The sequence below is a fragment of the Muntiacus reevesi genome, chromosome 14 (genome assembly GCF_963930625.1).
Source record: "Muntiacus reevesi chromosome 14, mMunRee1.1, whole genome shotgun sequence".
Classification (NCBI taxonomy): domain Eukaryota; kingdom Metazoa; phylum Chordata; class Mammalia; order Artiodactyla; family Cervidae; genus Muntiacus; species Muntiacus reevesi.
The window spans coordinates 12,876,606-12,892,360 of NC_089262.1; the positions used below are offsets into that span (position 1 = coordinate 12,876,606).

General features: G+C 47.3%; 1 protein-coding gene across 1 annotated transcript in view; it reads right to left on the minus strand.

Moving 5' to 3' along the window:
* ANKH (ANKH inorganic pyrophosphate transport regulator) overlaps positions 1-15,755 on the minus strand; it is a 162,178-nt gene that overhangs the window by 33,921 nt on the left and 112,502 nt on the right. Inside the window, exons 5-8 of the mRNA XM_065905535.1 lie at positions 11,916-12,086; positions 9,589-9,723; positions 6,279-6,371; positions 2,938-3,033 (exon numbers count right to left, since the gene is read on the minus strand). Of these exons, the coding sequence (XP_065761607.1) occupies positions 2,938-3,033; positions 6,279-6,371; positions 9,589-9,723; positions 11,916-12,086 (495 nt within the window). The remainder of the gene's footprint in view (positions 1-2,937; positions 3,034-6,278; positions 6,372-9,588; positions 9,724-11,915; positions 12,087-15,755) is intronic.

Here is a 15,755-nt window from a genome sequence, read left to right on the forward strand (position 1 = left end):
TGCTATTTCAGGCAGACCTCGGAGATAATGCAGGTTTTGGTCTAGACTTCCCTGAGGGCTTGGATGGTAAGGAATCTGTCTGCAATGCAGGAGACCTGGGTTCGATCCCTGGGTCGGGAAGATCCCCTGGGGAAGGAAACAGCAATCCACTCCAGTATTCTTTCTTGGAGAATTCTACAGACAGAGGAGGCTGGGGGGCTACAGTCCATGGGGTCACAAAGAGTTGGACACAACTGAGTGACTAACAGTTTCACACTTTCACTTTTTACTGCCCCAGTATAATGAATATTGCTATAAAGCAAGAATAAAAATTTACGCTTTATTAAATACATGTATAGACATCCCTTGGAACTATTTCAGGCCACCACTGTAAAGTGAATATTGCAATATAGTGAGTCACATGAATTTTTTGGTTTCCCAGTGCACATAAAAGTTATTTGCTGTAGCTAAGTTGCTAAGTTGTGTGCGACTCTTTGCAACCCCATTGGCAGGTGGATTCTTTACTACGGAGCCTCCTGGGAAGCCCCTTCTAAAAGTCAGGTTTACCCTATACTGTAGTCTGGGCTTCTCAGGTGGCTTAGTGGTAAAGAATCGGCCTGCCAATACAGGAGACTCCGGTTTGATCCTTGGGTCAGGAAGATCCCCTGGAGAAGGAAATGGCAACCCACTCCAGTATTCTTGCCTGGGAAATCCCATGGACAGCGGTGAGCTACAGTTCACAGGGTCAGGGTCGCAAAGAGTCGAACACAGATGAAGCAACTTAGCACACACACACAGATAGTAGGATTAGAATAATTAAATAAATAAAACCTCTTTGTGGGAAATCGAAGCATTTTTCTAGTTTATATTAGAAAAGCTAATAAAATTATTAGTGGTTATCACTTCAAAATACACTTGCTGCTTTTGTTTGAGAAGTACAGAGTATTGCCTGTGGACTGAAGGAAGGAAGGAATATCCGTAAACTCAATCTGGTAACGTTCTCCGTCGGACTTGACCGTAACTGAGGGAGGAGGTCCAAGCGGAGTGAGAGGAGACAGAGGAGCCAGACCCTGACCACAGAGTGAGCAACAGCCCAGAGCTTCCAGCTTCTGGCGCTGGATGGTGTCCAAGTCACAGACCCTGGCATCCGAACCAACTCGCCTCTCAACTTCCAGTCACTTCATGCAGGCTCCAAAAGCTGAGGTCTGCTCCGGGAATAGAAACCTTCTCTGTTTTTCCTAAAATCCTCTTTTAAATGGTTTCAAGGTTGTGCAGTGTTTTGCTAATGTTTTAGGGAACTATGGAAAAATTTGCACGCTGTAGGGAGAAAGAATACAACGAGGAGAACAGGGCTGCCTGGGGTGACCCACCTGACTCAGGCAGGCGTGCTATCAGAGGTCTCCCCACCCTGGGGAGGCGGCCTGGAATACGCTTCTGACATCCCCGTGCAGTTTCCCAGTTTCATGAGGGACAGACCGAGAGGAAGGGCTGGGCTGGGGTGATGGGGTGGCCATGGATGCCGAGTCACGACCCAGTGTCAGAGGTCTTAGGTGATGGGCTATGGACCTCGTGTTGCCCTGGAGGAGTTTATTCAGGTGTTGGGTCAAAGGATCAAATATTAAGCTATGGGTTTTGAAAAAAAAAAATCCAAACAAGGTTTAAAATGTGTGTCAGACTTGATTTTAAGGGACCTCTCTCAGGGCTCATCTGGCTAAGTGGTTCTTGTGATAATGGCCAGTGACAACTCTCACAAAGTTCCTCTCATCACTTGTCCCCAAACCTCTTATTGTCTTATGTCCTCGGTATCAGTCATTTATGATGGGAATTGCACACACTCGGCTATTTCTGTTACGTTTTTTTCCATTAAGCTGTAAAATGGAGAATTTCTACAGGACTTAAACGTGTAGTCACCACAACGAACAAGGAACTGAGTTCAAAAGACCCCTATTTCTTTTTAGCCTCTTCTCATCTCCATTTTTAGAACTCACAGAGCGCAGTCTATGATGCGAAGTTGTTTATAAATGTCATTATTATTTTCTTGCTACTGTTGACAAATGTTATAAGCAATCTTAAGTCACATACTGTGTGCTTTGGATTATAGAGCATGTTGGGATTTTTTCCCATGTGTTTTGAACATATCTCCTACATCCGCACTGCCCAGGTGAGTTGATAAAGGGTGTGAACTGCTTATTCAAGGCTGTGCAGTGTCACCGACAGGCCCTGCCAATGAGGAGGCGCTATCCACTCTTGTTCACACCTCTATCCTTGAAGACGGCACAGGGTTTTGGATCCTGTAGGTGCCTGGTAAGTATATGGTGAATGATGGCTCCATAGGAAGGATACAGCAGTGTAAACAAAAAGAAAGCAACGTTTACCAGTGAAACAAATCATACCAATTAAATTTGGAAAAGAGACAGTTGACTCTGGGTGTTTAAAGATAGCCTGGAAATTATTCAGTAAGACAAAATATCATTAAGAAAGGCAAAGCCTGCCTTTCTTCAGCATGTAAGAACCCCCTTACAGAAATGCAAGTTGACCCTCTATTCTTAGACTCAATGAAAGCAAAAGTTGCTTAGTTGTGTCTGACACTTTCCGACCCCATGGACTGTAGTCTGCCAGGCTCCTCAGCCCAAGGAATTCTCCAGGCAAGAACACTGGAGTGGATGGCATGGCCATTTCCTTTCTCCAGGGGATCTTCCCAAACCAGGGATCGAACCCAGGTCTCCTACCTTGCGGGCAGGTTCTTTACTATCTGAGCCACCGGGTGAAGCGTAGACTCAATGCCATCCTTGATAAACAGTCGTCTGTATTTTGGGATGAAAATATCTAGGAGCGGTTGTCACCTTATCTAACACAGCACTGCACTATGGAGTACAAGACTTCTCCCTTTGAAACGGCAATTTCCTCTTTTCTAAAAACAGACACAGAGGCGGGGGCCAGGAGTGGGTCTGTCCTTACCGTCAGCGACAAGGCCATGCAGACGAACGTGAACTTCTTGATGTGGGCTGCTGTGACCGTGTTGCTCGTGCTCACCAGTTTATTGCTGGGGTTATTCTAGGGGGGCAAGAAAAGGCTCCGGGTTATCCTGGGCTGACCACTCACACTTCTTACCGAGCATCTCGTTTCTGTTTGATTTGACGCATCTGAAGCATAGATGTCAAGGGACAGCTTGGAAGACGGCTGCCACTGGACGTCTCTCTCAAGACAGCTGTCAGGCTTCTGGACTCCGAACCAGAAGGAGTTCCGGACTGAACTGCCCAGCAGTGTCTCCGGAGTCAGTCCCCTCTCCAGGGCGCTGGGTGCCCACCCACCTAATTCAGGGCCCTATCCCTTCCTGCAGTGTCTGACCACCCTGGGCTCTGCAGGCAGGCAGGGATGGCAACTGAGCCTGTATCGGGAGGCACATGTCAAGACTCCTCTGAGGGGCACATTTGCTCCCTGAGATAAAGGACTGGGTGTTTCATCCATCTGTTTAGCTCCTGCAACTCAGCACCATCTTTAGCACCACTAAAGAAGATGCTCAAACAGCCCTTGTTAAATTGAAATGTGAGCACATTTCACTGACACATCCCTGAAGCTGGCTGATGCCATCTCAGCGTCATTACTATGTGTACCCGCCACTCAATCAAAACCCTTGATTGAGGGTCAAGTGTCTGGTCCTTGACTGTGAACAGCAGCTGAGAAAAAACAATGCCCACCTCGTTATGTATCCAGTGAGCCCCAGAGTTGACTCACGGAAACAAACAACAAGCCCCTGGCTCCCACATCAGCCTAATGACAGATGTACAAGTGGAGGTGTTACAGGTCCCACTTGAAGTTTGCTTCCCATCAGAGGCTGAGACAGACTCTGGAAGCCCTTCTCCTTTATGCTGCCCGCGCAAACCTCTGGTGGGGTTTCCATTTTCTTCACTCCAGCACACCTGCTTTTCCTGGAAAACAGACTGCCGTGCTGGCACAGTGCCCATCACAGCACGTGGGACATATCTTCATCTCCTCTCCCCCAGGGATCAGCGAGGGTGGTCCCCTGGTGGGCTGGGTGAGAAGGGGCCCTGCCTTTAAATGCACATGCCCGCCCCCCACCCCCTCATGGTGATAGCCACGGGCCCCAGCTCCCTCAATGTGCTTTGATTTTTTAAGACAGCAAATATGTTTGCCAATATGGTTGGAGTAAACCGGCACGTATCAACTCAGCATCAGTGTCTCGTCTTGCTTGCCCCATGGGCTTTTTCGCAGAGATACACTCTTTTGCAGATGATAACCGAACACTAGAGAAAATGTGAAAGAGTGGAAAACTTTCCCATCTCCCTGTTTAGCTAGAAACATCAGAAGTTATGCAAGAAATGTTAAATCTCTAAGTTTGGAACCCACAAGCAGGCTAAGGATTTTCAACTGTCAATGCAGCAAATTCCGGAAGTCCACATAGAGGTGTCTAAGATCTGGGTGAATAGACGGCATTCATGGGAATGGCCGGAGTGGTGCGGTGGAATGCGTGGTGACAACGGGGAGGTTTCATAAGTATCCTGATTTCCTCCAGCATCAGGCTCAAGAGATGCTCCTTAAAGGGCTTTTTTTTCATAGCATCTAACCTCTGTAATCGTGAATAAAACAATGTTTTTCTTGGCTGCTCTTAGAGAAATTGTATAGGGCTGCATTGTTAAGTTTAATCATTTCAAGGTAGCCAAAACCGATTTCAGATGAGACGCTCACAGCCAGGAGGTTCGAACACAAGTAGAACCCTGCTATTGGACTTTATTATATAGTCTTATTCTCCAAGAGCTAAACATTTAGCAATAAGACTTATATCTATCTTGGTTTTCGAGGACTTACTTCTATATACATGTTCCTTGACATGAAAATACAGATTTCTCTCCATAGATTGACTTAAACCCAGTCCAACATAGCTCTCTGCTACATGTGGCTCAGACCTTCTGATCCACTCTTGGGTTTGGGAAGCAGGAATCAAAGGCATTTTTTGGGACACGCTCTGCATCCTGATGCTCCAAGTGAATGTTGGCAAGTGGTGGAGCGTCCAACTCATTGTTTACTGGGGAAGTTCCAACCTCGTAAAGAGTTCTGAACAAGAGTCTCCCTCTCTCATGAGTGGCTGTGTGGGGGCGATTCCTGACTTGCCTGGAGGGGAGCTGCTACTCACAGGTGACTGATTATGGGTGGGGAGAGAGAGAGGCAGGTAATCTGCTGGGGACGCTGGTGAACAGATTTCCTCTCGTCACCTCTCAGGGCTCTTTCAGGATCAGATTAAAATGATGTCAGCAGTGACTCTGAGCTAGTTCTACAGAAATTCAAACAGTTGCTCTTAAGAGTACAAGGGGCAGGCTGTTTGCTTTTTCCCTATTTTTTCATTTTAAAACATTGCATACAATCTTTTGGGGGAGGGGTCTCTTTTTCTACTTGTTTGTTTTAGGTTGAACGTTTATAGGTTCAAATAATTACGCTTGAATGAAATAGGCATTTCTCAAATGACCTGCAGGTCAGTCTTGACATGGTCTCAGGTTACAGGTCTGAAGACTTATGTGCCTCCCTGCAATGTCAGCAGAAGCTTTCAGCTGGAATAAGATCATCCCAATCCTGAACATTCATTTGAGGACTGATGCTGAAGCTGAAACTCCAGTACTGTTGTGGAGAACTGACTCATTTGAAAAGACCCTGATGCTGGGAAAGATTGAAGGCGGGAGAAGGGGATGACAGAGGATGAGAGGGTTGGATGGTATCACTGACTCATTGGACATGAGTCTGAGTAAACTCCGGGAGTTGATGATGGACAGGGAAGCCTGGTGTGCTGCAGTTCATGGGGTCACAGAGAGTTGGACATGACTGAGCGACTGAACTGAACTGAACTAGCCTGCACCCAGGGTGTGCATGTACCCCCTCGAAAGAAAGCCATAAGCTTATGAACTCAAGCTGTACCTTCACATCAACTATGAGGTCAGTAAAAACAAATAAACAAAAAGCAACAAACCACAGAAACGAAAACCATATATTAATTTTTTTGAGAGTACTGTTTCCCTTTTGCAAATAATTTCTCAACAGGAGTAACCTAGAAGTGAGGACCGGTTTGGAGACACATCCTGGGAGCTGCATCAAGGCAAGCATCAATTCACTTCTGTAATTTCCGGAGGGACGTGTTCCACAATTACCTCCGCCGGCCCCAATGCTACATCAACCTTGCAGAGGGAGGTGAGGCTGAGAGACCCCGAGGTGTCCATCACCGGAGATCGCTGTCTCTCAAACGCTAATTTTAAAGAGAGTGTTTCGGAAACCGCGCCGCATGGGGTTCTCACCTTGTCAAAAGCAGGGTAGACAGCACGGATTTCCGTCAACCAGCCATATGGCATGTGACCCACGGGGTATGTGGCCGTCAGAATTGCCACGGCCTGTAAGAGGAAGAGCCGGCAGTTAGCAAGGCATCCGCAGAGAGCATCTCCAGCCTCTGCCTGCCGCCTGCCACGTGGCAGCGCGAGCCGTCTCAGCTATGGCCCCCTGACAGGTCATTCCATCCCAGGTGACAGCATGGCCAGCCTTGGAATGGCCCTGGAGCAGGAGGAAGGGGCAGAGGTCCCCCGCATCCCGGGGAGCGGGCTGAGCAGGTCCAGGGTGTGCACCTGAGACTAGGAGGATGCGTCTTGTTTAGATATGTTTATCTAGGTCCCAATCGCTGATTGAAAAGCCAAGATTTCAACCCTGGTCCGCCAGGTTCTCACAGAGCCAAACGGAACCCTCTTGTCTAGCCCGATTCTTGAGTCTCCAAATGCCATTCTGAGCTCCACCCCTGCTCTCTGAACACTCGGCACTCAGGGCCCACCTCTCTGCCTCCACGCCGTCCTTCAGGGAAGCCGACGGTGTGCACCTGTTGATGGCTTTATGGTACTCGCCACCCCACTCAACTCCCTTCCAGTCTGTTCAGCCCAGGAGAGCCCAACTTTGATGTTTAACTTGAGAAAACTAATACTTCTCACAGGAAGCCAAGCAGGTTCTTTCAGAAATATGAGAGTTTCATTTCTTTGTTGCTGTCGTTCAGTCTAAGTCGTGTTCCACTCTTTGTGACCCCATGGACTGCAGCATGCCAAGCTTCCCTGTCCTTCACCATCTCCTGGAGCTTGCTCAAATTCATGTCCATCGAGTCGGTGATGCCATCCAACAATCTCATCCTCTGTCATCCCCTTCTCCTCCCCAGCATCTTCAGTCTTTCCCGGCATCAGGGTCCTTTCCAATGAGTCAACTCTTCGCATCAGGTGGCCAAAGGATTGGAGCTTCAGCTTCAGCATCAGTCCTTCCAATGAATATTCAGGGTTGACTTCCTTTAGGAAGGGCTGGTTTGATCTCCTTGCTGTCCAAGGGACTCTCAAGCGTCTTCTCCAGCATCACATTTTGAAAGCATCAATTCTTCAGTGCTCTGAAGACCCATTCTCCTGTCTGTACATGACGACTGGAAAAACCACAGCTTTGACTATACAGACCTTAGCTGGCAAAGAGATGTCTCTAATTTTTACTGCACTTTCTAGGCTTGTCATAGCTTTTCCTCCAGGGAGCAAGCATCTTTTAATTTCATGGCTGCAGTCACCTTTCATTTCGATGCCAGGAATGTGAATGAGGTAGGTCTCCAGCCGGTGAAGACACTGCTCTGAGGAGCAGGTGGCAGAATCAGGTAGATCTGGATTCCAGCGTCACTCCATCACTTCCCAGGTGTGTGTGAAGAGAAGCATGAACCCTCTCAGGCCCCTTCTCTGTCCCTCCAGCAAAATCGTGAGACTAACAACCACCATAGCACAGGGCTGTTGGGAGTCAATGAGATGTATGCAAGTGCCAACACCATCAGAAGCAGACGATTAATTCATGTTATTTCCGTTCCCCTATGCTGAGGTCTGTCTCTATGCACTGAAGCCCATTTATAAATGATTCTAACATACAAATTGTCTTAGTTTTTTTTTTTTAAGGGAAAGATGGACTTCTAGCACACAGGTGATTGGCGGAGGGGGGGGGGTCCCATACTTTTTACAGGGCAGCTAAAACAGAAGTATTATTAGGTAAAAAAGCTGCCATGTTACAGAAGCCACCCCAGAGGACATTCGTTGAGTCAAAAAAACAAAATCCAGGAACCCACGGAGGCAAGAGAAAGCATTCAGCTTGTGATTTATGTACTTCTCTTTCCAGGCCAACATGAACTGCTTCCCAGGACATGGAACCTGGCAAGAGACCCCGGCCTAGAGACGTGCTGAAAGCGCATTCAAGGGCAGTTGTGTAAACAGGAGGCCTTTAGGAGCAGCCACTGGCCTTCCTGAAGGATCAGCAGTCCCAGAGCCAGAATTAATTCCCCAGAAGGCAGCAGATGAGCAAACAAATGAAGTCTTTCTATTTGTTCATACCATACTGGCATGATGGAAAATAAATAAAAAATGCTTTGACTCTCTCCCTGGAGGAGCTTCCAGTTTCCAGATCAATTTCTTGAGTTGTGAGTAAATAGAGGAGACCCTCCTTTGAAGGAGGGCAGGTTGTCGAAGAGTGCGTGAAGCCACGGTAGGCTGGGTGGTACATGCAGGAGGCGGAGCAAGGACAGGTGAGGGGAGGTGGGTCAGAACACAGAGGCATCAGCCCTCGCCTTCTGGGTACTTCTGCGCACGGCCGGTCCCATCGTCCTCTGTGACCACGGTGAAGAGGCTCCATGCTGACTCCATGGGAAAATGGAGAGGCCACTGATGGGAGAAAGAAAACCTGGATTCTAACACAGTCCAGCTTCTTGCTACTTTTGTGTCCTTACCTAGGTTTTTTTTTCATGTGGTAAAAGAGAAGGACGAATAAGATATCTTCTTCCATATTCATTACACTCGTTCAGTCGCTTAGACGCGTCTGACTTTTTGCGACCCCATGGACTGCAGCACTAAGGCTTTCTGGTCCTTCACTATCTCCCAGGCATTTGCTCAAACTCATCTCATCCTGTGTCGTCCCCTTCTCCTCCCACCCTCAATCTTTCCCAGCATCAGGATCTTTTCCCATGAGTCGGCTCTTTGTATCAGGTGGCCAAAGTATTGGAGCTTCAGCATCAATCCTTCCAATGAATATTCAGGACCGATCTCCTTTAGGAGTGACTGGCTGGATCTTCTTGCAGTCCAAGGGACTCTCATGAATCTTCTCCAGCACCACAATTTGAAAGCATCAATTCTTTGGTGATCAGCCTTCTGTATGGTCCAACTCTCACATCCATATACAACTACTGGAAAAACCATAGCTTTGATTATACAGACGTGTGTTGGCAAAGTGATATCTCTGCTTTTTATTACGCTGTCTAGGTTTGTCTAGCTTTTCTTCCAAGGAGCAAGTCTTTTAATTTCACGGCTGCAGTCACCGTCCACAGTGATTTTGGAGTCCAAGAAAATAAAGTGTGTCACTGTTTCCATACTCATAAAAAAACAAAATCACATCATTTTAAGTCACGGATGGAGATCAATGCTTCCTTGTGTGAAGGTATCATAGAACTTAGTATCACAGAATTTCTTAGCTCTCAAGAGGAACTGGAAACAAATCTGTCAGCCACCTCCCTGCCCCCATTTGTTACATGGTGACTTTGGGCACTCATGTTCCCAGAAGGTGCCTTACCTCCGTGGCTGCAGAACTGCCACCGAGGTCCCGGGAAACAAAGAGGTTCACGATGGGCCTGCTGATTCTCTGTGTGGCCAAGATGAGCGCCAGAGGCCACCAGAAACTCAGCATCTTTCTTATTGTTGCATCTCCCTGTATCAACAAAATGGGATAAAAGTTCGCTGAACTCGAGAAGAACAGAAAAAAATAATTCAGAATCAAAGCCTCTTCTTTTGATGTCAACCATGAGTCAATTCACTATACTTAAAAATAATGTAGGAAAAGCCTCTGTAGACAAGCCAAGTTGAATTAAAATAAATTGTACAGTCTTATTAGAATTGAACTTAGACAACTGGCAAGCTCCCATGAAATCAAAACACGCCTTTAAACTTGATGGATTCAAACCACTATTGTCTAAACAGGGCAATACTAACCCAAGCAGAACCCAGCTTCACAGCCTGAGAAACAGGTTGGAAAAGTTCTTGTTTATATCATAAAACTGACTGGCTAGAAGCCATGTTAGTAAGAGGTAACTCACAGAAATAAAACATTATTGTAATTTATTTTGGAATCAGTGTGGTCAAGAATGTGCCTAATTATTTGGGCACTGTATAAGTCTATGACAGAGGTTCCTAATCACAAGGCTCTGACAGAAGTCATGTAAATGTTCAGAAGCATAAGCAAAATAAAAGCATAGTAAAGAGAAGGCTATTTATTAACAATTCCACAGCAAAGATAGGCACTGTCTTTAACACCTGGCTTTTATCAAGAGACTTTGGTTTTGATTCTTCATAAAGGTAAGTGTTGCATCCTGGGGCCATCTCAGTCACTTTATTTCCTTTTGCTAGCAGCTGAATGTTAAGATGGATTGCTACTATCAAGACCAATCTGATGTGGTGTTCCTCATGATGGAAATATTTCAATCTATTATTGACGGCCTGACTTCAGATCAGGGTGAGTGGTCAGTACAAGGACTGTTTTGATATGACAAAAGTAACATGTGGTCAAAGGTGGGATCAGGGTTAGAGTGTGGTAATGTACTCAATTTATATATAAATTAAATTGCTAGTCATTCAGTCATGTCTGAGTCTTTGCAACCCCACAGACTGTAGCTTGCTAGGCTCCTCTGTCCCTGACATTTCCCAGGCAAGAATACTGGAGTGAGTAGCTATTCCCTTCTCCAGAGGATCTTCCTGACCCAGGAATTGAACCTGGGTCTCCTGCACTGCAGGCAGATTCTTTATTGTCTGAACCACCAGAGAAGCTCTCTATGTACATATATATATACACACATACACACACATTCATGTTCATATATACATACCACTTTGCATGCTAAGTGGCTTCAGTCATGTCTGACTCTTGTGACCCCATGGACTATAGCCTGCCAGGCTCTTCTTGTCCATGGAATTCTCCAGGCAAGAATACTGGAGTGGGTTGCCATGCCCTCCTCCAGGCGATCTTCCCGACCCAGGGACAGAGTGGTCTATTTATATTTATATATAAATACAAAGTCATATCTATTTGAATTATAGCTGGATAGATACCAACCCAATTGATACCAGAGGGTAGAGAAGATTAGCATACATATAAATCAGATACCGTTTATACCGGTGATGAAAAGAATGCTTTGGTCACCTGGGTAAGATTATACCTTGCTTGTACCATACTCACTTTTTGAGGCACAGGCCAATCTCTGCCTCCATAAGGAGGGCTTCTGAGACCACATCCCTCTCTTCCTTCTCTCGGCCTCAGAGGGAAGCTCTTGTATTCCCATTGTGGTCTGTGCCATCTTGTCTGAATATTGTTTCTGAGTTGGTGACTAAGCCAAATGGGGCATAAAGCTGACTGAGGCCACAGACCATATTTAAAATTTCCTGTGTCACCTAAACCCTCAGTAGAAGGTGCCTGAATGAGTGTGTTTAGCCAGTACAGAAAGCCCAGACACAGCCTGGATCCCTGCTGTGAAATTAAACAAATGTGAGTTCAATGGTACCAGGGCCCCTGAAATCTTTGTTGATCACAGAGTGACCTCCTTTTGACCACAGAGTAAGAAGAACCATCAACATTGTTTCCTCCTGGGCCTGACATGACTCACTGTGACTCAGTCTTCTGGTACGGAGATAAGAGGGCTGGAGAGTGGCCTCTAAGGTCTCTCTCCCATCTCCAGAGTTCATCAGCTCTCCAGCTGTTTATCCCTGTGGACATTACGGAGCACCTGACCTTGGGATAGGACACCCCAGAGCACGTGCCTGTTGCGCTGATATGTCGAGTCACAGGGGTAGGATCAAACTGTATTCCCCTCGGGTGTACAGACAGGCTGTCCTCGGGGTCTAAGCACCTACCCCCAGCTCCGGTCCGCTCCTGTCCGGGATGACGTCGTGGATGTTCTTGTAGTAGCCCAGACAGAGGGTGGTGCAGCGCACGAGGGCGCCCATGTACAAGGACAGGATGGGGATGAGCAGCGGCTCCCTGCATTCCAGGTGACTGTGAAGTAGAATGGCTACAAAAACGACCTGAGAGGTGGGGAGACAGACAGTCATCAGGGAGACCGCGGAACCAATTAACAGGAGCCCAGCCCAACCTCTTGCACCCAGAACTGAGACGGATCTCTGAGCAAAAGCCTTGACCCTGGAGGTGAGGACAGCAGGACCTGGGGCGACCGCGCAATGCTTCTCTCGGAGAATCCAGGGTCAGGGGTTTGGGAAGCACTGGAAGAACACACGGTCACTCTGTTATGTTCACCACTAAGTAATTTTTCTAAGGCAACTGCACATCTGGTTAAGGTTATTGCTAAAGACTACCCAGAAGCTTTGGTTTCCCAGACCCGAAACGATGCAGAAGAGTTTTTCCCTCTCCAGGTACACATGTAATCCACGCCAGAGGACCTGTGACCTTCCACAAAGGACAGAATAGTGACCAATGACGGGACACAGAAAAACAGCCATTTACATTTACAACGTGGATTCCACTAAACATGCTGTGAAAGCCACCAGTATTTATTATTATAAAACCAGAGAATCAAAAGTTAAGATACTGACTTACAAAAGTGGCATAGGTCAAAAAAATACAAAGTCAGCAGGGATTGAAATAACAGTAAAGTGTCAATCTCTATTGAATGGTACTGGCTCTAAAGCAAATTTATCAAACTATTTAACCTCTCATCCTTTGGAAATGAGGGAATCAGTCCAGCCTCTGGGCAGAGTCCTGGGAGTCCCATCTTGGGAGAATCCCTGAGGAATAGTGGGTGCAGAGGTAGGAAAATAGGGGAGGGGAGAGAGTATCTGAGCTACATCAACCTTCTTAGCCAATCATCCATGGAAGAATAGGCTTGTGAAATATACTACCGCTAAGTGAGCCTGACCAAAGGAGGCGTATTCTGATCACTGCATTCTCAAGAAACGACTGGTGACAGAAAGTTAAAAAAGAAGCTGGAGAATGAGCACGATTCGTCAAATGAGTGCATTCAATTGCTACAGGGAACAGAGCAATCCAGAGGAACTTTGGAACGAAAGAAAAGTATCAGACGTTAGAGGTGGTCAGCTTATCCCACAAACTGACATGTGTGCTGGGGCTGTTGCTCTTAAACCACTAAATGCGACAGAACCAGTCAGAGATGTCCTCAGGGGAATGCAGACGACAGAGCTATGACCCAGCCGCCTGGACAGGACGTGGCTGCCCGGAGCACGGATGACATGAGTGTCCATTCACGCTCCCGATCACACACTGACGTTCACGCTCACTGAGGATACAGTGATGGAAGGAAAGATGCCTGTGACTGTCTCCATGCCTGCTGCTTCCCGGGGGAACAAATGTTCTGTATTAACTGAAGGATGGCAAAGACCAGCTGAGCAAAGACTTATTAAGGTCCCATTGTGTTTGGAACAGAAGATTGAGTTTTGCGATGTGGCCAAGATGCCCATTTATTTCTCTAACTAATCAGAAACTAGTATGTCTGCAGCAGGCTTCACATTCGACATACACAAACCTATGGTGTTAATGAAGATGACAGTGTTTAGAGATTGAGAACATGTTGGAGGGAAAATGAATATGTGAAGACGACCCCCTCCTCTGCCAAGTCCAGGGAGGCTCCTGGTGGCGCCGTCAGGACGGCCAGATGAGCAGAACCAAGGAAGGGGATCTGGACGTGAAGGAAAAGGGAGGGGGAGGTATGCAGAGGACCAGAAGGAGGAGCAGAGCGGGCTAGAGTGGGACAGAGGCAGGCAGGAGACATTTAGCCTGGACCAGTCCAAGGCCAGAGTGATGGTTTTGTCAGCCTCCCTCGTGTTGTTAATAGCTTGATGCCGTGTGGCCCAACATTTACTGTACATCTTACATCTTCACTGTGGGTTGGGTCAGTTATCAATTTAAAACAATACCTGGCCCTTTTGATTTTCAATCCAGAATTAAGATTTTTTATTTTTTATTTTTTTTTATTAGTTGGAGGCTAATTACTTCACAATATTTCAGTGGGTTTTGTCATACATTGACATGAATCAACCATAGAGTTACACGTATTCCCCATCCCGATCCCCAGAATTAAGATTTTTGAATCTGATACAGCCATCAAAACTGTATCAGGTTACTTTGAGAGTGGAACCTACAGACTCAGTAGTGAGGATTTTCCCAGGGAGAGCCTGCTCTGGGCTGGGGGATTCAGTGATGGATAAGGTAGTCCCAGACTCTGTTCTCCTGGAGCAGACAACCTTACGGGGAAGGCAGGAGTCGTGGTCAACGCCTGACAAGGCCCGTGAAGGGAAGAGGGCAGCGGTGCTGGGAGTGGGGAGGAGGCTGTGGAGGGAAGGGGGTCGCCCTGTGGGGGTGCATCTGAGCAGAGACCCAGAGCCCAGGCAGCTGGCTGGCAGTGGGTGGGGAGAGCAGAGGCCAGGGCATTCCCTGGGGGAATTCCCAGGGGGAGGGGCTCGGCCGCATCCGGTCTGGAAGGGAGGACCGGGCCCTGGAGGACAGAGAGCGAGGGGACAGAGGAGAGTGGTTGGGCTGGGGAGGAAGCAGGGCTGGTGGATTTTCAGCCCCTCTCAGCCTGTGATCAGGATACTGGCTTTTTATCTCAGAAATGCCAGGAGGCAATCTGAGAGCAGGTTTGAGGAGGGCGTGAGGTGGCCAAAATGTCACTGAGAATCGATTACTGCGGCCCCAGTGGGGAAGGAGGGAGGAGACCCAGAGCAGAGGGGCAGGCCTGGGCACAGGAGGCATCTCTAAGGATCCAGGTGGGAGGGCTGAACTCTCAGAACAGAGCAGCAGAGATGGGGAGAAGAGGGCTGACAAGGAAGCATCTAGGATTAAATGTTTTAGACAGATGGGAATGAAGAGGGATGCTGCTAGGGTGGCTCCCGGGTTTCTGAGCAGATGGTAGGGGCAGAGATTCATTCAAAAATGCAGTCATCAAGATCATGAGGATTATGAATTGAGGCTTACGATGCCTATGAAGGATCTGAATGGAAATATAGAGGCATTCAGATGCCTTGTCTAGAGCCCAGAGCAGAGGGCTTGGCTGCAGACATTTGTTTGGTGAATATCAGTCATGTTACAGACGGTATAATTGCGGGGCACCCATCAGATTCTTCATGAATAGAATACACAGTGCGGAGACATGGGTCTTGAGCGACTTCAGCATTTACACATCAATAGATGATCTGGGCTGTCAGAAGTAGAAGAAAAACCAGGATATGTTGGTCTGAGAGCCAGTGGGAAGGGGTGTTTCATGCAGGAGGGTGCAGTCAACAGAATGAAGAGTTAATAAGACATCCACCAAGTCAATGGAAACTGTTGCACTGGATTCAGTGGCAGGCAGGTCATTGGTGAGACCTGTGTGGGTGAGCTGATGGGAGTGGAAGTCAGTCTGCAGTAGGTAAAAGAAGAAAAGAGAAGGGAAGAAATGGAGACCCTGAGTGGAAACCACCTTTCTGAAAGGTTTGGCTGTGAGAAAATAGAATTGTAGCTACAGAGGTACATGGGAGCCAGAAAAAGCTTGTTGCTGATGCTGTGGTTGTGGTTGTTTTAAGATGGCAGAAGTCTGAGCATGTTTTCATGTCAAAAGAAATGATCCAGTGGAGACAGAAGGAATCACTGATGACTGATGAATAAGGTTTCCCAGAAAGCAGGACAGGACAGGCTCCCAGGCGCTGGAGGAAGAAGTGGCATGGGACCAAGGAGGGATATGACCT